The sequence below is a fragment of the Paralichthys olivaceus genome, chromosome 9 (assembly GCF_024713975.1).
Source record: "Paralichthys olivaceus isolate ysfri-2021 chromosome 9, ASM2471397v2, whole genome shotgun sequence".
NCBI lineage: Eukaryota > Metazoa > Chordata > Actinopteri > Pleuronectiformes > Paralichthyidae > Paralichthys > Paralichthys olivaceus.
In genome coordinates, this window is record NC_091101.1 from 7,459,298 (window position 1) to 7,485,817 (window position 26,520).

General features: G+C 40.0%; 3 protein-coding genes across 5 annotated transcripts in view; 2 read left to right on the forward strand and 1 right to left on the reverse strand.

Moving 5' to 3' along the window:
• Positions 1-1,571: 1,571 nt before the first annotated feature.
• On the reverse strand, positions 1,572-14,051 carry ids (iduronate 2-sulfatase). The gene is made up of 13 exons (XM_020083851.2): positions 13,876-14,051; positions 12,518-12,654; positions 12,224-12,401; positions 11,873-11,961; positions 9,251-9,451; positions 8,259-8,429; positions 8,044-8,170; positions 7,443-7,613; positions 6,929-7,035; positions 5,481-5,597; positions 4,468-4,578; positions 4,173-4,298; positions 1,572-3,602 (listed from the first exon to the last, which is right to left on the reverse strand). Exons 1-13 carry the CDS (start codon positions 13,946-13,948, stop codon positions 3,522-3,524), a joined length of 1,689 nt encoding a protein of 562 aa, XP_019939410.1. The 5' UTR covers positions 13,949-14,051; the 3' UTR covers positions 1,572-3,521.
• A 1,248-nt stretch (positions 14,052-15,299) lies between these two features.
• Positions 15,300-17,885, forward strand: dcps (decapping enzyme, scavenger). Its single transcript, XM_020083863.2, has 6 exons — positions 15,300-15,539; positions 15,904-16,054; positions 16,144-16,289; positions 16,366-16,479; positions 17,057-17,167; positions 17,406-17,885. The coding sequence occupies exons 1-6, from the start codon at positions 15,366-15,368 to the stop codon at positions 17,670-17,672; spliced, it is 963 nt and encodes a 320-aa protein (XP_019939422.2). The 5' UTR covers positions 15,300-15,365; the 3' UTR covers positions 17,673-17,885.
• A 1,812-nt stretch (positions 17,886-19,697) lies between these two features.
• The window catches only part of LOC109627179 (capping protein-inhibiting regulator of actin dynamics), a 43,248-nt gene continuing 36,425 nt past the window's right edge, over positions 19,698-26,520 (forward strand). The window contains exon 1 of one of the 3 annotated variants that reach the window (XM_020083632.2): positions 19,698-19,844. In XM_020083632.2, coding sequence (XP_019939191.2) covers positions 19,780-19,844 — 65 coding nt within the window. In that variant the 5' untranslated portion in view covers positions 19,698-19,779. The remainder of the gene's footprint in view (positions 19,845-26,520) is intronic. The other 2 variants (XM_069531191.1, XM_020083634.2) reach the window with 2 other exon arrangements.

Here is a 26,520-nt window from a genome sequence, read left to right on the forward strand (position 1 = left end):
AGGCTGGAGGAGGGGTGAGCTGCCCATGAGCAAGGCATTATCACTCAACCCTGCAACCCTGTCTTCTGTTTCAGAGTTTTAGAATCTTTCAACCGATTGTTTTGGTTTTATACCCCACAACTTTTTTTGTTTTAGTTATCTAGCTTTTTTCATGAATAAATAAAAGACTACTGCAAGTAAACAACCTGTCCAACACCGAAACGATAAACAAAGTTAGCTACTCATGAACATAGTGGAGTATTTAGCAACAGAACACACAGATATCCATGTCTGCTGCATGTGTTTATTTGCCAATATTTGCTATGCTTACACTAGCCGTGCTGACTGCCCTTTGAAATTCACGTTCAGTGTTTCATACCAAAAGAGTTTGTAACGTAACGAACAAGAGAGGATAATTTATAACAACACTGGCTGAGGGGGTAGAGAGGTCGTCCTCTAACCAGAAGGACAGTGATTCGATCCCAGGTTTCTCAGTTCTGCTTGCTGTAGTGTCCTTGGGAATTGCAAAAACTGTTTTGTAAAGTGCTTTAAGTGGTCGTCAAGATCAAAAAGCACAATATAAATAACCACTCACTTACAGCAGCTTTCTTTGACTCTACCTTTGTTGCTTCTCCCTATCCAGAAAAAGTGTCTGTGCAGTGGCGATCTTTGGAGCTTTGGTATCAAGGTCCCACTGATACACACGATCGGCCTCATCATGATTTTTCACCCTGTTTTTTAAAGCATCAGCTAACTAATTAAACATACATCAGTGTGATAAGAAATACCTGCAATGACGATCAAGAAGACGATCAAGAAGTTTTGGCCGTGGCTGACTTGTAAAGTGAGTGTGTCCTCATGCACGACACCATTAGAACAGAAAATTCATTCGTTAGCACCTTTGTGGTCAAAGCTCTGTTCCACTGCCCCCAGGTTTAATTTAGCCATCAGATGCTGCTTCTGTTGTCTCATATACCATTACAACCAGATAATAAAGAAATGCTCAATGGCAGCCCTTAGACAGAAGGAAGATAATCATTAGAGGAAGGTGAAACAGGAAGGGGAGAGACGTCAGGAGCTTCTCTGGTCTTTTTGACTGAGTTCTACACATCGTTCTGCTTTATTGCCAGTAAATTGAAAATCGTAAAAAGAAAAAGAAATAAATAAAAAAGTCAAAAAGCATGAAACAGAATTATTCTCCAGTATATTTCAAAATGCAATTACAAGGCTTTTAACCATTTCTGTTGCAGAGAAAGAGCGACTCTGTGGAATCAGACACAAATTAGGGACTGTTCATTCCAGTCCAAATTCTTCCAGAGCCAAAGAGAGAGTGCAGTCATGTGCAATGTGTGCTCCAGAGGAAACAACAGAAGGAGTGAGGAAGGAGAGAAAACACTGAATACACTGGCAAGGTCCCTGAGGAGCGTCCCTCTTCTCTGCAGCTTTACACTTCTACTGAGGGTGAGAACACAAAAAACACCACAACAGAGCAGCAGGTGTGTGGACAGGCAGCAGAATGTGGAGTTTCTGCAGCAGGACACAAACACTGGAGGAGGTTGTGATCATAAGTTACAAAAAAAGTAAACTGCTGCTTGCATTATAGAAAAACATTTTTATTTTTTATTACAAGCCAATCAAAAGTGACATGAATATATTAATGTGTTGTTGCCAAGCTCAAGATTTACAGCATTTATTTTCCCTTCAGAAACATGGAGCTTAAAGACGCTCAAACACAAACCACACTCAAGTTGATTTTTCCATTGTGGGCATCTGTATGGACAGTATACATTACTGATTATGTCCATTGTTCCACATGTTAAAGTAAGAGGACACAGAGCACAGGCAAACCACTGGAAAAATTCTCACTAGGGCGGAGGTCATCCTGGGAAGAAATAAATTCTCTCAACAATGATTTCCACTGATAAGAGGAAACAAGGCAAAAATGTTCCAATTCATTTCCACCCCCCCAACATCCTCACATATGATAAGAGCCCTGCTGATACCATGATTCAACTGTATCCTATTAACACAAGGACAGGGCAGCCCACAATATAAGTTGTCAGACCAAATCCCTTTGATTCATTGCTGAACCTGAAATTCAAGCTGGAATGACTCTTCTAAAATTACCACAGCACCAAAATGTTCACGCATTGGAGCAGCAGTAAAATGCTCAGTTTCATTTGCGTTGAATTATTATGGCTTTTACTCACTTCATTTCAATTCCACAAATTGATCTGAACCGACTATTAGAGGCAAATAGCTGTGAGGGACGTCAAGTGCAAATAGAAATGTCATTTTGTTTCACACCACTGTACAGAACTATTCAAGCACTCTTTAGCTGTTGTGCTTTAAAGTGGAGACGACACCTGAAGCTGACTGAACGATCAATATGATGAACACTTGATCCAGAAAAAAGGAAATTGGTGTCGCTGTGAATCAAAAGATCTAAATCTTCAGGTTTCTTCGATATTGCTTCTGATGAAAAGACTCGTAAAGTGTCTCCTCATAGAGGGGGTAGTGAATTCATGGCCAATCAGAGCTGTCCGTCAGGAGGCTGTGCATCCAGCATTATATCTACACTTTATTCATATGTGAACACTAGATATGAGCATTATTGTCTCACGATTAACTCGGCAAAAAGGAAGTACTCCTGAGGAAACAGCTAGCGAGGCTCTGTCCAAAGTTTACAATACTACTTACCAATGCGTCTGACTATTACTATTTTAAATATTTATCGCAGTTGAAATACAAGAATTTTCAACAAGTACTGCAATTTCGTAGAAACTAAACATATTTTTGCGTTGTGTTCAAGCTAAGCTAACTGGCTGTTAAATTTTCGACAGAAAAAAATAACTGTTCCTGCTGCCATTGAAATTTAGACATGATATTTAGTCTCAAAATTCCCGCACAAAAAAACCCACACTCAGGAGGGAGGATCTACTCTGAAAGCGCACAGATCAGCATCTGCTAGCGAAAGAAACCCTCACACACGATCATTTTTGCTCCATGTGCACGACACCGTCGCCAGTCCCTCGCTCGTCGTGCACACGGAGCAGAAGTGATTCCTCACATTGTTTTGCACTTGCAAATTTTGAGACTAAATAAACACCATAACATTTCCTCCACACAAGTAAGTAGATACAGACATGAACAGCAGCTGTGAAGAGGCCCGTCACTGAAAACACTGGCTCTGTTTAGTTAGAGGAAGAGTTTCTGTTTATATAAAGATGTTTCTCTTTGTCAAAATGTAAATTATTTCTTTGCTAAACTCCTTCATGTCTTGAAACTCACAGCACATATGCTCTTTTGTTCACTTCACTCATGTTTTGACTCCAATCTGCTGACGAGTTCTTAACACGGAACATTAGCCGGAAGAACTGAGCTTTAAAGATTAACGGTGGTCGCAGAATATACAGAATCAAGTGTGTTGTGTTAAAAGAATTATCCGAGGAATTCCTCCTTTCCAGACAAAGTTTTTCATCCATCCATCTTCCCTTTGTACTTGTCCTCATCCGTCCATCTGTTGTAGTTTATTCTCGTCATCACGCTTTCCCACTGTTCCTCTTCATCCCTGCTGTGAGGTAGAGGAGCTGCAGCTTCATTCTCGTCTGCAGAGTCACAGTCTGGACGAGTCGGGAAAGAAGTAAATAAGTAAGTAAAAAATCTGTCCAGCACCAGTAATTACATCATTCTTGCAGGATTATGATGTCCAACGACAACATTGGACAGGGAAAATCCCATAATAATTCCTAAATGTTAATTTTACACTGAGGATAAATCATTTTAGGGAAAAACACATGGCCATGTTAAATGTAGAAAGAAACTTGTTTGCCGCTGTCTGTGCTGTGATACGCTGCTCTGCTCTTATCATAGATTTTACCACCAAAACTCCCAAATTTGTCTCATGCCAGTCAGAAAAATATCAAATAACGGCATCAAAAATATTAGGGAGGTACCCTGTAAAAACAAACACCAAACCAGTCATGCTGGAGGATGTTACACGCAGCATAATGTCTCTTCCTATCTGGATCATCTTACTGTGACGATCAAGTATCCCTTCGTTTTTCTGAGCGGTGCATTGCACTATACATTCTGACACCACTACAAAATGGTGAACTCACTCTACAGTGATTAGTGGGGGATTTCTGACATGGCCTCCATTTATTTATTGACTTGACTGAATTCAAACTTACATGAGGCAGGCTGGTCATCTTCCTCATGATCACACTGTGATCCGTGTCGCTGTAGACGTTCTTGTCCTGCCCGGGGTCGTCTGCTAACATGTACAACTCTCCAGCATGGACGTCAGTCACATTCACCTGCATGGAGAGACATATGGACATTAGCCAACTATCATTTGTTACCGTCACTGAAAACGTCTCAACACATAAAGCCAGAAAAGATGGATGGATCCAACACAAACACACACACACACACACACACACAGTAGATGAGATGTCATGCTGCACAGGTAAGTGAAACACCTACCTGAAATGTTTTCGGGTTGTATCCCAGCCACAGTGTGTATCTGTAGTCCCAGGTGCGTAGAGAGTAACCCATGACCTTTATGTCTTTAAGGTCAGGGAGGTCTGAGTTCACCTAAAAGAAGACCAGTCAACTTAAACTGAGCACAGGTACTCAGATCTGCAGCTGCCAACTCCTGCGAGCCGACCGATGAGCTGATGTCACGCTGCCAAACTTTACAGAGATTAACCTGCAGCAGGTGCTGTATCACTCACGGACATTTTCATTCAGAGACTGTGTGTTTGAAGCTGGCAGCTGACGTACAAACAACAGAGGTTCAAAGAGTGACAGTGTAACCACAGTCATGTCAGCGCTTTATCAGTGTGGCACGTTTTATATGAAATATATAACCGTTTGGTTTGATGCTTCCTTTGACGGAGTATTACAGTCACTTAAGGTAAAAACACTAATTCATCTGACATTTATTATTGAGAATATCACAGGAGTACATTTGTAATACTATGAGAATAAAGTAGAGATACAATATAACGAGAATTAAGTCGTAATATAATGAAGATATAGTCTGTGTTCAAATGAAGAATGTGGAGCATCTTAAGTTACACTTTGGAATAAAATTCACAAATAACAATTTGAAAGGATGGTGGAAAAATGGTGTCTATTCTGAAGAAAGAACCAAAGTTTGAAGCGGGCGACTGTGAGGCTGTAGTTTGGTACATCTGGGAAACATTCAAAGGAATTTCATAGTTTGTCAAGATTGGTTCAAGACTTTAGATCCTGAAGGAGGTGGAACTCCAGAGAGCGCTGGTTCTCCTTCCTAATTGTTTCCCCCTCATTAACTCGTGACTTTATTCTCCCAATATTAAGATTGTGATTCTCAAAATCACAGAATTCTTTCTTCAATAGGGCCTCAGTGCTCTGTCGCAGCTTTCTGACTGATGGAAAACGTAATGATTTTACCTTCAGCCGGCTCGTGAAGGCTGTTACATTGACTTTTCTGGACACTCAATCTCAGGTACCTGTGGTGTATCAGCAGGTCGAGGGTACTGGCTAAAAGATACCGCTTCCTCGTCCTCTCCTCTTTCTCTGTGTCGGAAAGTGTAGGCCAGGTTGTCTCCCTCTGTGCACAGCTCCTCCTGAAAGCAAGAGAACAGGCAGCACAGTGAAGGAAACAAATGTCGGAGCCAATTAGATCAGGTTCATGTTGGGCATGTTTGGACATGTTTATGGAGTGTTTACTTCTAGATTCATTCGGTCATGTTGTTCTGTAACAATACGCCTGAAACGTCTCTGCTCTGTCCTCTGTAAAATGGCTTGGAATCAGCACCATGTGATTTCCTGCACTTACTTAAGATCACATTCTTATTTTCTATTGTTTTTGAACACTTTGATTACCAAGGTGTGCTTCACTGAATATGCATCACCATCAAACGTCTACAGCCATGCTAGCAGCTCTGTGAGGCTGCGCTGCTTTGAGTCACATGCAAATATTAGCATGTACACATGCTCACCATGACAGTGTGGACACTCCAGTGTTATCAAGACATTAACCTCTGAGACATGTTAATTACACTGGATAAATATCAACTTAAACGTATAATACACAACTGTTTTAATCGCTGCATTCGCTTTTTTATTTCACATATTTGTTGGCATTTATTAATAAGGGAACCCAAATAAATATAGTGAAATTCCTTTTTAAATTAGCTGAATTTATTTCATTGGTGTTAATATTGGATTTCACCTAAACGGACAGTGTAACATGCAAAATGTAATGTCATGTATTTGATTCTGTTGCCAAGTTAAACCATTGAAGCTGTGAGAAATAACCTTAATGTTGATGACTCTGTGAGTGAGACGTTGTTTCCCACTCAGGTGCACATAGATAAGCACAGTCTGAGTAATGAGATGAACATAGTGTGGTTCTGTGGTGAGCTAAATGCTAACGTGAGGTCTTACTGTGAAAATGCCTACATGCTAATGTTCAGCAGGCATGATGTTTTACATTTTTAGTTTAGTAGATTAGCATGCTAGGTTAAATTAAAATAGAAACAAAAGCACATCTGATGCTGGTGGGGATGTTATTAGATTTGCAGGTATTTTCTCATTTTAGGACAAATGAGAATTTTGACAGGATGGCACCACATGAAAGAACAGGTTATCAACACAATTACTAAGATTCATCCTGAATGTCCCAACTAAATTTCATAACAACTTTTTGATCTAAAACCTGCCGAGACGTTTCACTAAAATAGAAATGCTAAAACTCAGGGGATCACCGATGTCATCATGTTTCATCATTCAGTTTTCCAGATATTAGCCATGCAGCTAACAAATGCAACAGAACGATCTTCGCAGAACAAAATCAAGGCTGAGAGACCAATCATGTAGTAACTTTGGTAACAAGTGCCTCCCCTCTGAAAACTACTAAGATTCAATAAAAACGTCCATTTTCATCTTTTCTTACCTGAAAAGAAACATCATCACAAGGTTCAGGTGCGCGGAGGCCGGCCATGTAGGCGACTGTGGGAAACACATCCACCAACTCCACAACGTTTCTTCTAACTTTGTCATCTGGAAGAGAGAAGGGTCAGCCAATTAAAGAAAAGTCTTCCCTTTTTTTTTTTTTAAACCACTGAGAGCAAATTAGTCAAGACATCCACTAAATTTTACTCGACATCCTGCACTGAAATTTCATCATTATTGCACCATTTGCATTTGAAGTAAAAACTGTCTGGAGGCAAAATATCAAAGTGTATCCTTGTCTAAATACTTTTGAATTTCTCCATGTATATCAAAGACTTCATTAAAGTCAAGTTGGCATATTAATAAATGTTTCAACAGGGTTTATGTGACCAATTAAAAGAAAAAGATGAAATCAAACTTGAGCTCCATTTGACTTGACGTTCATGGTGCCTTCAGAAAGACCAAATGTACATGTTATTAAAAGAAACAAATTTGATGTCAGTGGAGGGTCTTACTCTTAAAGCTGTACTCTGATTTGGTTAAGACATCAATAAAGGGGAAAGGAGACACTCCCAGAAAATCTTGGCGTGTTGTGACACCAGGGACGTAAAAGATGAGAGGGACACGCGTCGACACATCGAAATTAGAGTATTTAGCCCATTCTCCATGTTCTCCTAATGACCAACCTGCAACAACAGGGAGACAGAGAAGATGTGTAGAAAGACAAAAGACAACAGAGTCAGTCAATCTGGATCATACAAATCACATCTCAGATGGAGAGAGTGTTGAGGAAATTTATTTTAATAATGTTTTTATAGGAGACATTAAAAGAAATTGAGTTTCCGAGTAATGGAAAGGTTTTTAAAATAAAGGAGGTGGTGCAGAAAAAGAGCTGGAATTTAACTGTGGAGGGTAACAAGTACACCATATGCTGTTACAACACTGCCATCTGGTGGTGGAACACAAGAACAGTCAAACGTGGATACTTATTAAATATCAAAAAATCCCCACTAAATGAAAAATGGCATTTGAGTGATTCATTTTACAAAAACCTGAAAGATGAATAAACAGCAGCATTGTAGCCTTCCTCAGGCATTCCTTCTCGTGTCTACTGACCATGATCTGAGGTGAACACCACCATAGTGTCGTCAGCCAGCCTGAGATCGTCCAGAGTACTGAGCAGCCTTCCAACCTGAGCGTCCATGTAAGACACAGCAGCATAGTAATGCTGACGGAGCCGCAGCTGGAATACAATGGTACAGAACACCAGTGTTTAACTGTTTCAAGGAGCACAGAGGTTATACATTGTTTTAAAACATGGCAGCTCAAACCTGGAAGTCTTTGGGGATTGGTCCGTAAGGAAAGCTGATGTTTAGTTTTTGGACATCGTCTCTCTTTCTCACGTCGGTCCATGGGTTGTAGGCCACAGGGGGGAGGAGTTTTGGGACACTGGGGTCAGGGGCCAGGGTCATTTCCTCTAAGGGATATAGGCTCAGGTACTCCTAAAAATATGCAACACGATTCAGAGTGGTGTTTAATAAAGGCAGGGACACGCTACACAAAACAACTGGTGATCTCCATCATGATGAAACATTAGATCTTTGAAAATACTGGGATGTTTTTACATACACATAAAATCTTTTTTTTTTTCTTCTCATCAAAATGATCCTCATAAGTTAACTAGTAGTGTTACAAAGATTCCTAACACATTACTTGTTATTTCTTCCTTTTACCAAAATACTCGATAAGTAGAATCTGCCAAAAAGCACATAACTGGCCTGATTATTAAAAAAATAAAAGGAGACAGGAGTCATGATTAAAGTATATGTTCTCAGATGTTTTTTTGGTTTGATTTATTTTTATCGTTCCAGAGACTGATCTTTTCATTCTTTGCTCCGTTCTCCGGGTGCGTCCACACGCTTCGAGCTAAATCCCGTGTACCATAAATCACATGTCAACACAGAGGAGCTGGTTTGACCTTTTCCCACTTCCCATCTCTCGACTTACACGCTGAGGGAAACCTCTCTGTCACGGTGACATCCATCTCTGCTCCATCTCTCTCTGCTCTCATTCATATTCCACTTCATCATGCTCTGTCCCTCCTTCATGCTAAACTGCATCTCCTATACATCCAGGTCACTAGTTATTTAATGCACTTCAGAGACAGTATGTACATCTCATTCTTTGCTTTCCTTTACATTAGTCATTACAAGTTTCACATCATACAGCAAAACTAATAAATACTGGTTTTCACAAAACAACTATACTGGTTTAACTATTATCTAACATTTTGTGCAGAGGGCGTTGATATTGAGTCACGTACCCGTGGTATCCTGAAGGGAATGTGTGGTTTGTGAAATCCCACAGCTAAGAAGAATGGAACATCATCGTTGGCCCAGCTCTTCAGTAACCTCACGGCCTCGTCTGTGCTCTCCAGGTCAGGCAGGGTTCCCCCAGGCTGCTCCGTCACATTCACTGCACACAGTAAGTTGGCGTGGAGTTTACCGTCCTCTCCTTTACACATCTGCAAACAAGATTTTCATGCGATTTACTAAAAGTCACTTTTTATGCATTGTTACTTCTATGATTTCCATTTCAGTGTTTGATGAGCTGACGTCAAAAACCAAACATCAGTGTGATAAGAAATACCAAAAAATGATTTAACTTTAAAAAAAAAAAATTAGGTCCATGTCTGCTAACATGGGAGAGGCAGCATGTATGACCTGGACTGCAGCAAGCCACCACTGCCGTCATCTCCGTCTGTACTTACAGTCTATGGTAGAGGTAGTGTACATTCCTGATATTAACATGAGTCCAGTTATTATTGAAGCCATTGATAATGTGGGGATTGGATTCCAGGTAAATGTGCATCGAACCCAAATGAAGTAATGTGACGCTGCATCAGTCAGACTATCGCCTGCGTAGTCCTGAGAAGAAAACCTGACGGTGGTTCATTAAATAAACGATCAGATCCAGACAGGTTAAAGAAAACTTTGGGTTTTAAACCCAAAGTTTAACTGTGGGTGTTTGAATCCATTACAATTTTGAAAGAAGCAGTTAAGACCTACACAGGGGACAATGACGCTCTTATTATAAAGACATGATGGAAGGAGTGTTCCATCTCGGTGCAGACAGTCTCTCCCAGCCAAACACTATATCATTTAATGTCTCTTCACAGAGATCACAGAGACACCAGCTCTTTCACAAATGCAGCCTATGAGTCCATGACTGTCTGCACCCAGAGTGATTCACATGAATTAAATCATTCTCTGAGTGACTATGACACAGAATCAACTTCAAGTGATGCAATCACAGGCACAGACCTCACAGGAAATGATTAACATTTTTCAGAGACAAGTCTGAAGAGGATCAAACAGATATAGACCATCTACTTCTAATTTGTGAAAAAGATTAATTCACTGAGAGATCCAGCAAAGAAAATTCAGACTTTGGATTTTCAATTGTTGAAGATTCAGACAGAGTATCACCTCAGGACGATATAAGCACCAGCCACATTCTGATTTTAGACTTCAGACACAAAACTAGAATGGCACTCAGAGTTTTTGGGTAGTGAATCATAAGACAGACCCAAGCTGAATTAAAAGCAAAATTTAAAAAAGGTGGCAGCACTTTAAATTAGATTTTCAACAAGAAGGGCACCTGGTATGGCCCCAGGCCCGACAATCCCCTATGAAACCACAGAAATTTACTAGATCTGGATTTATATTTAGATGTGCACCAAATTGCACACACTGAAAATGATGACAAACACTCTCTCTCACAATGTTTAAGAAAGTGGGGGAAAAAATTCACAGAGCCATGCTAAATGTACTGGATTCTTTCCTGATCCATGCAACATCCATCCAGTAGCTTTTGCAAAATTCAGACACTAAAAAGCCGTCCACAACAAGACTGATAACTAAAATAATAATGATGCGAGCATCCACACTGAACAGCTGACAGTCAGAAAACACTTGCTTACTGATTCAGTCCTCATTGTTGGTTGTTGGTGTCTTTATAGAAACACTGCTGGTTTTATCAAACACGTGGGGTTTTGAGATCAGTTATGTTTCTTTTGAATGTGGCGCCCTTTAGATGCATGTTGATTGGCCATCAGTGTTTCAGCAAAATGCTCTGAAAACGATCTCAAAGATGTCAGTCACCACTGTTATTGTAGTTGCTGGGTGGACTGATTGTTCTCGGTGAAGAAGCCCTTAACTCTCATGATAGAGGTGCACATGTTCCAAAGATTCAATGAGAAAGAGCGACATCATAAAAAGTCTCTGCTGCTCACCACTCATATGGAGCAGATGCTGCTTGTCCACTGAGTAACAGTGGACAGCTGCAGAGCTCTGTTATAACTACATATATTTAACTACCATTCATTTAGATGTCATTGTGGCCTTGACTGTCAGAGAGAGGAGAGAAAGTCAGGGTAACTGAGATTTTTAAGCACTTTCTAAGGCAGCTTGGTTGGCCTGCATCACTTCAAGCTGTTGTATGTGTACTAAATGTAGAGTTGGTCATTTGTTTCTGGAAAACCTTCTATTTAATTTGTTGAAATGTCTGTCAATTCCAAATAGCCACCATTAAACAAAGAATACACATCCAGGGTCTGTGGCCATCAGAGGACTGTGATAAACAACGGATAAAATGACTGGCTGGCATATCTGCCCGTCGCTAACCAACCTGCCTGTATGCACCCAGCCTGTGCGCTCACTGCACACGACCAGTCTTCAGCCAGAGAGACGTAGCAGAGACGATGGCCATTAGTTAGTGAGGGAGTCATGGATAAAGTCAGCTTCTAGTGTTTTGCGGGTGTAGCTTTATAGAAAGGGTTGATGGGAGGGGGTGGGATTTATGGTAAGTGGAGTCTAGCTTTTCCAGGATTACAAACCCCAATTTAAAGTGGAAACGTGTCCGAGATGCTGTTTCCTATTCATACCTTTTCTTTCTCGAAATGAAATGAGGCTGGGTGGTATGCAGGGATGGACCAGCTGTATGGGTAGTCATCTGAGTGGTTAGAGGCAATTCCTTAAGAGAGAATACAACACAACCTTTGTTACAACCAAACAACTAGATAAACACAAAATGCCTCATGTCCAGAGTAAACAACTGAATCATTCAGAATCTCCTCAGAGGACCAGAACAGGCTCATCATCAACCTGCTGTAAAAATCAGTGCTTCTTAATGTTCAGGGATCTCCTAAAGTGAATGTCATGTAAACCTGTGTGAGAAAAAAAAAAATTCTCCCTCCATTTGGATTTTCATGAAAACTTTAAGCTATTAATCTGACCTGGATGAAAAACCTTGCCCACAGACGCGGTGAAGTAGCCTCTGGATTTGAAGTACTGAGGCAGAGTGGTGTAATTTCCAGAGTGGACTCTCCAGTAGGAGTTGAAGTCGTAGAGCCTTGTGGTGTCTGGTCTGCGGCTGGTCAACATGGACGTACGACTGGGAGCACACACGGCTTGCTAGGAGAGGACAAATACAATGTCTATAAGATTAAACTGAGGTTGTATGATTTAATTAGTCTCACATCCAAACTGACTGAGCTGCTTAGACAACTTGTGACAGTGAGTGCACTGACCTGTGCATATGCATTGAGAAAAACTTGGCTTTTGGACGCAAGCTGGTCAAGGTTTGGTGATTTTACCACAGGGTCTCCGTAGCAACCCAGTGATGTCCGCAGGTCATCTGCCACGATGAGGAGGACATTCCTTCTCTCTGTAAACAAACATGGATGCAGTTATTTTGGAATAAAAGGCAACAAATCACTCCCATTGTGGCAGATCTACACTGGTTACCAGAAAAAACATAGAATTGGACATTTTAATTTGTGTTTACAACATCTTTTATGGTTGAGCCCCTTGTTATATCACAGATTTTTGTCCATGTTTGGTTGTTTGTCTGGTAGTTGGCAGAACAACAGGACAGATTACCACCAAACTGGAAGGATGTGGAATCGGTCAGGAAAGATCTCATTCAATTTTGGTGTGGATCCAGATAAGGGAGCAGGTCCAGGACTTTTTTTGTCCATTTTCTTTAACATTGTGAGATAGGACGTTTTGTGACATTTGTTTATTTCTCAGAGAATAATTCATGTTCAGGTCTTGATGGAAAAAAGTGACTGACATTTATGAGTATGTGCAACTTGGAGCAGATAGAAATAAAAATCGGCATCTAGTGAATTTAAATGCGGTTTCATAGGGGGGCAGTTGGGCCTGGGCAGAGGCATGAACACTACTGAATCTGATTCTAGTTTTGAATCTAATTTGGGTGCCACCTTTTTATTCCTACTTGAAAGTCTTATTAAGTATTTTAGTCAGCCCTTTACTCGGTTTCTTTTAAACTTCTCCTTTATGCCTTTTACTGTTGCTCTTTTCTACAGATTTGATTTCTAACATTGTACATCTTATTCATGTTGCCTTCCTTTGCCAGGACTGTAAAGCAGAGTGGTTCAGATCCTGACCTTCATGAATAAAATCAAACTTGACATTGTTCACTGTTTTGCTGCGTTTAGATTCATCTTTTCAAGTGTGAGCTGTGGCAAGGTTTCTAGATCACTGGTGAGGAAAACTAAAGATCAGAGATGAGAGGAATTATTCAAAAAACAACTACCACCACCACAGAGACAAGTGGATTCTGTGAATATTCGTTTGAGGGAAACATCAGAGAAAACACTGATGACACGCTGGACACAAACAGGCAGCTTCCACTCTAACTCGTTTAAAACTCAACCAGTCGAACAAAGCAGCATTCAGTGAGCAAGTTAATGTAATCAACTCGAGCTACAGCCACTAAAACCACAAGTAATGAAATAACAAGCAGCCATTAATGCTCGTGTCAGCTAGTTACTGAGATTTACTGTTTATCAACCTGAACTCGAATAAGTCAGGAACTCAACAACCAGCAGCAACATGAAGTGTATGTGAGAACTGACGCTACCTCTTCTGGAGTCAGCAGCAGGAGGGAGAAGGAGGACCAGCAGGAGAACACAGAGGTGGACATGTTGGGTCATGATGCTTCGTCATTAACGAGGAGACACACACTGTTTTCTGTCTCCGGCTCTGATGTCAACACACAGCAGCGTGTCCGCGTTAAATCACTTCCTGATTTACACGTCCCTGAGCAGAGGCTTCTCATTGGCTGGTTTAACAGTCGCCCCGCCCCAACCCGGTAATCACATTACTTTAATGATCACTTTGCTGTAATTGAGGCTAATTGATTATTGGTGATAACAGTGTGTGAACAGCGGTGTGTTGTTCCTTTACCTGCAGCTTTATCTCCACAATTCACAAATCTAATTGATCATAAAGCAAAGAGAGAAAGTTGGAGGGAATTCTGTCCCCAAATAGACAGATCCACTCCTATAAGCAATGTGTGGGGAATGAGAAAAACCATGAGGGGAATCCGAAGAGAGATGCCAAAGAATGGAGAGACTGGCTTTGCTTTTGTTGTTCCAGAGCAAATATAAAGGGAAGAACATCCGATCACTTAACAGTATATATAAATATAGTTGAGAAGTTGGCAATAGCAATAGCATTACAGTGGACAGAGCAGAACCAGATTAAAAAGGTTATGGTATGTTCAGATTCACTATCAGTATTGGTATCATTACAGCCCCTGTCCTCCCACAGCAGAGCAGATACACTGTATGAAATATACAAGACATTATTCAGACTACATCACACAAACAGAAGTCAGGTTCATGTGGATCCCAGCTCACAGGGACAGATTCAGTCGCAAAACAATCAGAAACAAAAAAGGAGAGAGTTATGGAGGTAGCTTTCAGCAAGGCCGAAGCTAAAACATTAACTGGGACTAACATCATGACAATGAGGGAAGTAAAGGACACCATTCATATCAAATTAAGCAAAAAGTGGGAGGAATGAAAATAATCAGGAAAAACACCAGAGAGCAAACAGTGGTATCAGAGAGATTAAGATTAGGACACACAGGATTAAACAAAACAATGTGTTCAATAGGGAAACCTCCATCAGGACAGAGTGAATGTGGTTTAGGGGAAGAAACGGTGGAACTTCTGTCACTGCCAGAAATATAACACAGAAAGAGAAAGCCACAGCAGGAGCTGAGGAAATGTGAGGTGGAAGAGTTAAACCTAAACAATCTGTTCAGTATTGAGGGAAATATAAAGTCTTGTTTGAGTTTTTAAAAGAAACTGGATTAAACTGGATGTTAATGTGAGTTTTTTAAAGAAACTGGATTAAACTGGATGTTAATGTGAGTTTTTTAAAGAAACTGGATTAAACTGGATGTTAATGTGATTTTTTTGTTTTGTCGTTAAGGTATTTCCTCAGCCCATCACTCTGACTCACATTCCAGCACAGTAGGTGGCGCTAATGCACCTTTAACGTCCGGCGCCACCCGCCGTTAACAAAACAAAAGAAGAAGAAGTAACATTGGAAGGATGAAAAATGGCTAAACATGGGAGAGACGGAACCAAGGAGTTGGAAGAAAGCGTGAAGAGGGTGAAGAGTGACAGTGAGAACAATGAGAACAATGGAGGAGAGACTCTTCTGTGTGGGTTTCAAACATCCAGCGTGTTGAGTGAGTCTGTCCGAGAGAAGACCGTCTTCGTCCATGGAAAGGTAAGCTGGTGGTAAGGTCAGCTAGCTCTGCTGCTAGAAGATGTTTAGCTCAACCTGCCTGTGGTCAAAGCAGAGACTGTATATGGGTAAAAGAGACAAGGACATGTGTAAGAGAGGAGGGGAAGTATATTTCATGGTTGTTTTCATTCAAACCGGCGTGAGAAGCGGGAACATATGCTTTTCCGGTTTTGAGATTTCATAAAAAAATCAATGGATGCCTGTTTGTGAGGATGTACTGAATACTACCGAGTACTGTGAGGGTAGGATTGCAAAAGTACACGTGTGTATTTCTTTATCTATTCAGTAAAACTAGTCTCATTAGGATCTGAGGCAGAAGTGAAACTGTTGATCGTGTCATCTTCAGCTGGATGGTCAGGATGCTGTGGTGATTATGGAGAAGATTCCCTTCGGAGAAGACTCCCTGACTGACCTCTTCACTGGCTCCAGACTCAAACTGGAGATGAGGAACGACATTTACAGCACGTACTGGCTGCGGCCCCCCCCTCACCTCAGTGGTATGATCCCACATGGCTGAAGGTCCTTGAGTCTTGCTGCCACTTGATCCAGGTAGAGGAAAACTAGATGACCTGTGTGTGTTTTGCAGAGATCAAGACCACTGTGGTGTTTCCAGCCACAGAGAAGCACGTGAAGAAATACCAGCGTCAGGAGAGTTTTCTGTTGGAGGAGTCGGCGACGGACTATGAGTCCATCACTCTGCCTTACATTCAGGGGCAGAGTTTCAGCGTGCAGGTCAGTCTCCAGAGGTCATTATTTCCTGTGTTCACTTTTAAATGTACAACACTGACTGTTTTTGCCACCGCATCAGTGGGTGTACAACATCCTGGAGAAGAAGGCAGAGGCTGAGAGGATCATTTATGAAGATCCGGACCCGGAGATCGGCTTCGTCCTCCTCCCTGATTTCAAATGGGACCAAAAACAGGTGAGAGACCTCAGGAGAAACCACACAAAATTTTTCTTTAGTTTTCTCTTTCTTTTATTCAGATCACCATGAGCTGATGTTGAGCCTCAGCTACTCTCCCTTGGGTCCACACAAAATATAAAAACACAAATAAAACATGATATCATTTAATACACTTAAAGATAAACAACTATGATGTTAAAATCAGAAAAAAGCATAATAAACAAAATTCTTCCTGGATACATACTAGCCTGCAATATCTGTATTCATATGTATTATGCTATATAAATATATACACATTTAGAAACTTAATGCATATACTGTATATATGCAGATTCAAACAGATACTTATATTACTTATATAAATCAGAACATATCCAAGCATCCTCCAATAAATTACAATATTTACATTGATGATCACATCTATATATTGAAATATATATATATCACATACATGCACACATCTATGAGCATCATCAAACATTTAACTATAAACTTCATATCTTCTCTTTAATGCATATTTAAATATTCCACCATGCTGCTATAATCATTTTATGGACTAAAACAGTTTCACAAAACAATCTGCTTTCCTCTACAGGTAAATAATTTGTACCTGATTGCTATTGTACACAAGAGGAACATCAAAAGTCTGAGGGACCTGACGTTAGAGCATATACCACTGCTCCAGAACATCTTACAAAGAGGAAAGGTGAGCTCACACTTATTCATGGGTTTGTCTGGGGGCAGAAAATGTTTGTATTCCCTCAACTTCCATAAACATGAGTGAGAAACATAATCATCATCTCCAAACAATTATGTGAAGTGATAGTTTCCATTTTAAAGAGCTAGGATTAGACTTGGCTCTCTGAAGTAGAGAAGAATGACCCTGTAATAGAACATAAATGGTAGTTATAAAGATTGATAATATCTGATTTGTTGTGACTCAGGAGGCCATCCTGAAGTGCTACAACCTCCCAGCCAGTAAGCTGAGAGTCTACCTGCACTACCAGCCGTCCTACTACCACCTCCATATCCACTTCACCAAGCTGGGCTACGAGGTTCCGGGCTGCGGAGTGGAGCGCGCCCACCTCCTCGCAGATGTTATCCAAAACCTCCAGTCTGACCCAAAGTACTACAAAACCCGGACGCTGTACTTCCCCCTGAGGGCCGATGATGGACTGCTCAGCAAGTTCAAGGAGGCAGGGCGACTGTAATTTCTAAATATAAATATTTGGATCTATTCATTTTACATGTTTCATTTGGAATTTTCACTTTTTTATAATTGTCCTTACTAAAGCCTGACTGATATGGATTTTTGGTGACGAATGTCGATACTGATAATGGAGAGTAAAATGTATCTGTTTTTTAATGTTTGTAATGTTTTCAATATGTAAACTGAGTAGATTAAATAGTAATGTGTTTTTATACTCAGTCTATCAATGTTGTCATTTGTTTTGAATGTTTTAGATGAGTAGAATACGGGAGAGGACAAAATGATATCACTGCATTGACAGATTATTTTAAAGTGGACCATTTAAAAGCACTTTTGACTTTTTATCTGTCAGTTGTCTGTCGCAGCTCATGATGGTGCCACAACGTAAGAGGTGCAGTAAAGCAAATAGTTTTTCGACACAGTAAGTGCTCAAATGAAGTTCCAACACCAGAGGGCAGTGTTAATCCTAAAATCTTTTTCTTCAGTGACATTTTCTTCCAAACACAAACCAGTTTCTGGTGAAAAACTGGTTTGTGTTTGTTTGTTTGTTTAACCAAAGCGACTTACAATAAGCGCATATTGCGTTACAGCTTCTTTTTAGTTCTGCAGCTCAAGACTTTCAGTTTGCATGAAACAATGTCACCTGCTGACACATTTTTGGAGCTGAGGGACCATGTTGAATTAGACTGATTGTCATGGTAACAGGTTCACAAACACGTACATGAATAAACAATCCTGCTCCAGTAAAGTAACAACAGAAGTTAAAAAACAAAGTGTGACAGCCAGAGCTGCTGCTTCGAGTTGTTTTGATATTGAAATAACTTCACCTTTTAGTTTTTCCAGTTATTTATCTTCAGAGTTTGTACTTTATTGAAGTGCCTGTTAGTCAGGACATCATTTTCTTATCTGCACAGAAATCATTTGGGTGGTGCTCTGCGTTGTGTTTATGGTGCATTCAAGTGTCACTCGTAAAAATGACTTCATCAAAAGACCCAAACTTATGAGGAAGCAAACGTCAAAACTAGTCCTTATAGATCATTATATCCATGGAAATTATATTGTGGGATCAGTGGAATCATAAAAAACTACAAGAAGTCCAAAAACCTGCTCAGCATTTTAGTTCAATCCTGTCATATTAACAACAACTTAAATAAAGATGTCCATCTCTGTTTTTAATTATTTTCTTTCACAAATAACATAATTAATCAAGTATACGTTAAATAGTATTGCTCTTTTCTGTTATACATGCAAGGCTCTAATATTTGTTTTATACGTATTGCCCCACACCTCAGTGCAATAACCACAATATTAAAAAGTAAGTGAACAATACAAAATATGAAGAGAAGCAACATCCAAAGTGTCAACACTTTTGCTCCCCTTCTTCTTTATATATACTAACACCCAAATATATTATTTTGATTTGATGGATTATCCCAAAAACTTAAATTTAGTTTTATTCCAATTCAAATTGTTGATGTTTGCTTTGATGATGTACAATATAATGGTCACGATAGTACAAACTAACTACTGAACTTATGAATTGGTATAAGAATAGAAAACAAACAGATACACTTGAATACAAATAATTAACAAATGAATGTAGCCAAATTAGTTGTGTTCAAAATGTCACTATATTGTAATTATCAATAGGTGCCTGAGAATATTTATTGTCAATCCAGCTTTGTCAATGTTAAATCTTTGTCTTTAAAATGTGTTGCTTGGATAAATGTCATTAAACATTTTGAAGTGTGTCGTTAGCTGATTGGTAGAGAGAAGTATCCGGTTCTGGTTCTGTATATAATTTCAATCAGATAAGCTTTCAAAAGATTCTTCCTTTTTTAGAGGTAAAGGGAAGTGTTCAGAGGTGAGAGTGTGTTATTATTACATTTATTGTCTCTAAAGTTTATTTCTTCAATTGAGGTAAACTGTTGACCCTTTGTTTATCTGCCACATGAGCAACAGCAGGTGCTCTTGTTTCCGAGCCGCTCCTGAACGCAGCAGCAGTGGCAGAGAGGACTGAGACAAATAATCCAATCATCACAGAGAGAGAGAGGGAGAGAGAGAGGGGGGGGGAAGAGAAGGAGAAGGAGAAAGAGGAGAGAGAGCTCATGTCTTGGTTTCAGTCTCTGAGGGATGACTTCACTCTGAGGCCGTTTGAGATCGAACACACACAGTGAGTTTACTTTACTTTGTTGAGGATTATTGCTAATGGTGTTTGTTTGCTGATCGATACTTGCGCTGGATGCAGCTCAGCTCTGGTTTGTGTGTCGACCGCAGCAGCTGTGTGTGTGTGTGTGTGTGTGTGTGTGTGTGTGTGTGTGTGTGTGTGTGTGTGTGTGTGTGTGTGTGTGTGTGTGTGTGTGGATCATGACAAACACTACACTACAGGGTTCTGTGTTTATGATGAGGCGGTGTCAGTGGATGTCCTTAAAGTTTAAAACACCTCTGGTGCATTTACAACTGGCACTGATGCACATGATTCAACTTTCAAGGTTTTTACATCAGTGAAAAGAAGTTCTGGGTTCAGCGCCTCGTCAGACAAAACTAATCAACTCTGCTCTGAGACTGTCACTGTGTTTTTTCCATGACATGATTCATTCCCAGTGAAATCACAGCGTGAGGTCAATTTCCATCATGATTCATTTTGTGTTTCACATTTAGATCATTTCCACAAGTGATTCTGTGTAAACTAGTGCCGCTGTCAATATCTGTCAATGTATGAATGATTTTAAAAACTCCCATACTGTCTCTATCCACTATTTGAATTCAGTTTAGGAATGAAATGTGAAGTTATACTGTTTCTTCACAGACACATATTTATACACAGTGATACTGTCAGATATGTGAGCTCATACTGTGTGTGTGGTCCTGGTATTACTCATGCTGTGGGGACCTACATCTCTTTACACAGTCACATTATGGAGATGTCTCTTCCTTATGGGACAAGAAACGAGTCTCATTACGTTTTTAAGTGAAGACATGCTTTAAGGGTAAGTTAGGTTTAGGGTTAAGGGTAGTATGTGAATTGTTGTGATAAATTGTTCATGGATAATAATAGGAACAATAATTGATCACTTGTTAACTCACCTTTCAATCCAGCAGTTCCCTTCCTATAAGAAACTCCGCAGACTTCAAGTCCAACACACAGTCCTGAGCTCCTTTTAGAAATGTTTCGTTGAATCTGTCATGACCTTCAACATAGCTGCTTGGGTCAGGTCCCTCAGTAAAATCCACAGCAACCCACTGAAAGAAATCATAAGAATGAGCAGCAGAATAATTAGACTGGAGCAGGAACCTTTTATGACCAAGAGAAGGACAAGGATAAAAGGAATGTAAATAACATCACACACACACACACACACACACACACACACACACACACACACACACACTGTGTAAGGCCGGAAATACACATCACTCACACTCAGGACCATGTCAAGCTTTGTGTCAGACTCATTAATGGTTGATCTCTTCATTTTAACAATAGTTATTGTTTATTTATATTATTTATTTGTTTTTATTGGTTGTGTGTTGGTCGTTGTGTGCAGAGCTTTGTGTTCATCCCACCTGGTTTATCTGCAGTGAAGATTTTATTGTCAATGTTTTCATAAAATGAAACAGAATTTGCTTTATTACTGTTCACATATGATGCTTTTGACATTTGTGGATTCAGTAGATACCCTGCTCTAACCACTGTCGATTTCTCTCTGGATGTTGTATGTGGTAAATAAACTTCCTAACAGAAAACATATAATGAATTAAATGTAACAAGGTTACGGTTAGGCTGTCCTTAATGAATAGAAGTCAATGCAACGTCCTGATAGAGATTGTGTGTGTGTTTGTTTATGGTTTGTGTGTGTGCACTCAGTGTTGGAGGCAGGTCAAGGACAGTCCAGATTAAACAGTTATCGTTGACTGTGTGTGAAGCACAGTAATCCTGGACACAGACACTGACTTCGGAGCAGAGTCGTGTCGTCAGTCTGAGCGTGTGTGTGTGTGGGGATGAGAGACTATTGATCTGCTGCTCTGATCCTCATGAGCACATGGCTGTCGGACAACTTCTGATTTGTATTGTTGTGTCTCTCTTTGAAGCAAATGTCATTAAACCAAACATATTGTTCACTTTAAAGCCATTCACATTAAAATGTCAGAATAATCAGAGCAGGATGAGGAGGAAACATGAGTTTAAGGACATCAGTGCTGCTAATCTGACTGAGAACATTGATAAATATGTCTGTGTGTGTGTGGCCTGTCAACTGCCACACTGATTAGAGGACAGGACGGGTCGTCTGTCACTGTGTCATTGAACAAACCCTCAGAGGTTTTGCAGAGACGTCCTGTCATGGACACATTGTGGGTTCTCTGTGCTCTCTGTTCTTGTTGTGCGTCCTGTGCAGTCTGAGTGAAAGCTGTGTCTTTCTCATTGATTGTCCTAAGGGAGGAACATGAGGCAATCACATGATTATTTTAATGTTTTTAAGTTTTTGACTCAAAAGAATGCATCAAAAGAGCATTTATAGACACTTAAATGAGTATTTCTGCTGATAATCACATGTCTGAAAATATTTGGATTGCTCCTTTAAAAAAACAATTATCTTGTGTGCTCTGACGGCCATTAGTCATGGATATTATGTGGGTGTAAAGGTAACGTGAATGTTTAAGGATCACAAAGTCTGTTAGAGCTGTATTACAGTCTGTAGCCTGGTGGTGACATGTTGGAGTAAACAGCAGAGAAACGTGTGAATTATCTGGAGATGAAAACATGAAAGTTACACTTGAATTTGTTTGTCGTGTAGGCGTTTGTTGACATGACAGCGACGTGGGACGGAAGTAAAATGCAATTATAGCTGTAGTTTCTTGAGGAAGTTTAATTTTCAATAAATTGTAAGTTCTGAATTGTAACCTCCTCTATTTGGGGATAGATTGGCACCAAAATCTTGAGGCTGATGATGTAGTTGAGTATTTTTATTCAGAAACTTTGCCTGCAACAGTATTGTTTGCTTCACCAATAGGCTCAAAGGAACAGAATAGAGAATATGCTGATGAACACATGAAAGCTGCATTAGCTTGTTTATGTATATTTATATATATATATATATCTAAGTAAGTGATAATAAGTAGATTTTCTGCCCAGACACATGATGATCCCATGACTGGACTTATAGGTTAAATCATCATGTATCATCTTGAAAAGAGTCATGCAGTTTATTTTTGTCCTTTCAGTTGTCTTGTTCCTCTATAATTCCTGTGTTGGCAAAGAATAACAAATAATAAAAAAGTCTTTTTCGTGATATCTGGTAATGCTTTGCTGTATGTTGAGTATCAGGTCTGGAGCTGGGGTTGGTTCCTGCAGGCTTTGAAACACAGTTAACAACAGGTGGAAGTTATCTTGTGAAATAAAATCACATCTGCAGATATAGACGAAAGCATCTGTTGTCAGTTTGTGAAAACTTCACCATGCCTAAAGACAAACCTGCTGACCTGAAACACAGACGTGAGGTGTACCATGTCACTGCAGTGTGTTTAAACACGAACCTGCAGTATCACGTGAAATATTCAGCACAAAGAAAATATTCAGCATAGAGAAAATATTATGCTGCTGAGTCGACTCATTAACGTCTGGACGGAGCAATGAGATGCATCGTCCGTCGTGTGTCGCGGCTCAATAAAAGCTTCAGTTTGATGTTATTACGTTGTCGTTAAACTCTTTGAATCAACCGCTCGGGTGCCTCCTGTTGCTTCAGCGTGCGCACACACATAAACACACACACACATATTTGTACTTCTGTCTTAGTGAGGACACTCCTCTGCATAATGCATTCCCTAGACCCTTAATCTAACCTTGACCATCCAAACTAAATCCCTAACCTAACATAATTCTAACCCTAATCCTGAAACCAAGTCTTAACCATGAAACAGCCCTTTGAAAAAGTGAGGATCAGGCCAAAATGTCCTCACTCTGGGTCAATACTTAAAATGGTCCTCACAAAGGTAGACAGGAACGCACGCACACACACACACACACACACACACACAAACACACACACACACACACACAAACACACACACAGAGCTAAGGTGAGTTGAAGAAAGCTGTTTGTTTTTATCGCCCTATAAACCTCAGCTGCGACCTAAGATGGAGTGAAAGAAGAGACGTTTGCAACTTTTTGGAGTGTGGAGTATCTCTCTGTCACACACACACACACACACACACACACATACACATACATACCACCCAATGCAAGGCAGTTTGATTACAGGGCTATTTACATTACAACATAGAGCGACAGAGAAAGGGGGCGAGGGATTGGCAAAAAGAGAGAGAAGATGGTTTCCAGATGTGAGGTGGAATTCAGAGCTACAGAGCGACTCCCCTCCTCCTCCCTCCCTGTGCACAGACACAGAGATCTGGATCAGCCTGTGCATGTTGTAATGGAGAGAATAGGAGAAGGAGAGAAACCACAAAAGAGAGGAGAAGGAAAAGGCGTTGCTCTGCAGGGGTGGGCGAGCGAGAGGAACCAGAGCCAGCCGAGAGAGAAAAGACGAGTGGAGATGAGGAAGGGGATGGAAGGAATACTGAACCAGTGGAGAGGGAAGAAAAGCAGGGCCTCTTGGCTGACCGCAAGTCCAGAAATCTGAATCACATTTCAGCTCGGCGGAGGCTGTTCTGAGTCGGTGAACAACAAATCCACCAAAGTTAAACACTCTGGAGTTTTGTTTTCCAAAATAACATGTTTTAGTCCCAACATGTTTGGAGCCATGTGCTGTCTTTATATATAGTACATCTATGAGAAAGACATTCATCCATCGATGGATGATAGTCATCATAATGTTCAGGTCAGCAAGGTGAGTCTTAACATAGACTCTGATGTCTTCAAGACTCACTATGAATATTTTCACCCTTTACTCCTGTGACTTTCCTGTGAGAAGGCAAAATGTCTGCTGTTAAATATATTGCAGCAGTGCTGTTCTGTTCAGCGAATCAGCACGCAGTAGTCACGTCAGGTGATGCAACATGGCTGGAGATTTGATGTTGAAAAGGGAATTTTGCAACTTTGCAACATTAATTTTTTAATTTCCAACAAAGTAAATTACAATTAAACCAGATGCATCAGCCGTATACAGCCGTAAGTTTACATAGGAAGAGATGAAATCAAAAATCAATGCAACTGAAATGAAAGACTTAAGATTTAATAATAATGTTGAAAAATGCTCTTTCTCACAATGTTAAAGAAAGTGTCAAATAACTCCTGGATCTGCCCCCTGATCCAGATGTGCATCAAATGTAATGGGTTCATCCCTGACCCATACCACACCCTTGCCAGATCAATTTACTAATGAAGATGTTTTCACAAATTTTAAACTAGTTTAATAGAATATCTGAAAAGGTTTATAATAAATATATCAATGTAGATCATACTGAATGACTTTTGTTCTACAAATAATATGATCTCCTGTTACAAGTTGATATAGATTGTAATTTACTGTGTTTTCAAAAGTTGTTTCAATGTTTTACATTGTAAACCTTTTATATTTCGTACTTGGATACTATATGATTACACTAATATTAGCTGAGGTCTAAATCTACTGAAAACACCCAAATGAACTTTAAAACAGTTCAGTTGTCTTTTCATATTATATTCTAAGAAGATGCTCATAATGTTATCGTTGATATTCACTCTCTCTCTCTCCCGCTCTCTCTCTCTCTCGCACGGCTCGAGAGCCGTTTCAGGAAATACCAACATCCCCTCTTTTTTTTCTTCGAAGGGAAACTGACCGACATTCCTCTTGGCTCTGTAAACAGTAATCCGCATGATTGATAAATGCATATATATATGTATCTATATAGATAGATATATAGATACACACACTCATGTACACATACACGTATCATGGTGAACTGTGCCATGTCAACAAAGGAATACATACACACGTATATAAAGACATTGGATCTCCATGTTTTGAAAAACTGCTCTTGTTGATTTCTTTGGAGGTAAAAGAAGTGCACGGTCATAAATCTGCCTCCACAGGGGTGTATTTAGATTCCTTTGCAAAAGACTTGGAGCCAAGTTCATTTTCCCACTAAAGAAGAAAAGAAACATGCCTGGTTTGTGTTTGCAATGAACAATAAACTTGCACTAATGGATAATGTTCTATTAACAATGGATCAAATCACTGTGTGTAAAGTTGATTAGTAGATTTTTAGTCCCCATAAGCTCATTGTAGTTTAGTCCACAGCCTTTATGTTTTAGTTGACTCTCACCTGCAGACTGTCTATAAAGATGAGAAAAGCTTCTCCACTTCCTCCCACAATCCAGAAAGGAAGCCAAACTATCCCAGATCTGAACGCTGCTATATTGCATCTGTGACGTCATTTGGACAGTCTGCGCAATAGCGATCAGGAGTATCGAGGTCCCACTGATGCATCCACTTGCCCAATTACGAACTAGTCATTTTTTGTGTTTCAACCTGTTTTTTACCATCACTAAAACTACTTTGACCTGCCCTGACAAGCGGCAGATGATAAACACAAATTATAAAACTCAGTATATAAAACACCACTTGTTATAAACAACCAGAAGCTGCCTCCAGAACGGCAACTTAACCAGTATATATATATATATATATATATATATATATATATATATATATATATATAAATTAACTTTGTAATAAGAGGAACCAGACTGAATGTATCCAACAAAATCCAACAAATGCAGATTTATTTCATGCTGAAATGAATACAAGAGAACAAGAAGCCTGAATCTGACTTAGTGAGAGCTTGTCCTTCTGGAGCAAAGACTGAGACTCAGGATGGGAAATCCCTTCTTCCTGGTTCCTGGGGCAGC

Bases quoted from the DNA above. Each gene is read 5' to 3' on its own strand.
- ids (XM_020083851.2), bottom strand. From the start codon at position 13,948: ATGACCCAACATGTCCACCTCTGTGTTCTCCTGCTGGTCCTCCTTCTC. The intron at 5,598-6,928 runs GTAAGAAAAGAT...TCTTGCTTTCAG, and splicing joins GTGATGATGTTTCTTTTCAG to GAGGAGCTGTGCACAGAGGG. The intron at 4,579-5,480 runs GTACCTGAGATT...GTCTTCTTTTAG, and splicing joins GACCTGCTGATACACCACAG to GTGAACTCAGACCTCCCTGA.
- dcps (XM_020083863.2), top strand. From the start codon at position 15,366: ATGGCTAAACATGGGAGAGACGGAACCAAGGAGTTGGAAGAAAGCGTG. The intron at 15,540-15,903 runs GTAAGCTGGTGG...TGTCATCTTCAG, and splicing joins CCGTCTTCGTCCATGGAAAG to CTGGATGGTCAGGATGCTGT. The intron at 17,168-17,405 runs GTGAGCTCACAC...GTTGTGACTCAG, and splicing joins ACATCTTACAAAGAGGAAAG to GAGGCCATCCTGAAGTGCTA.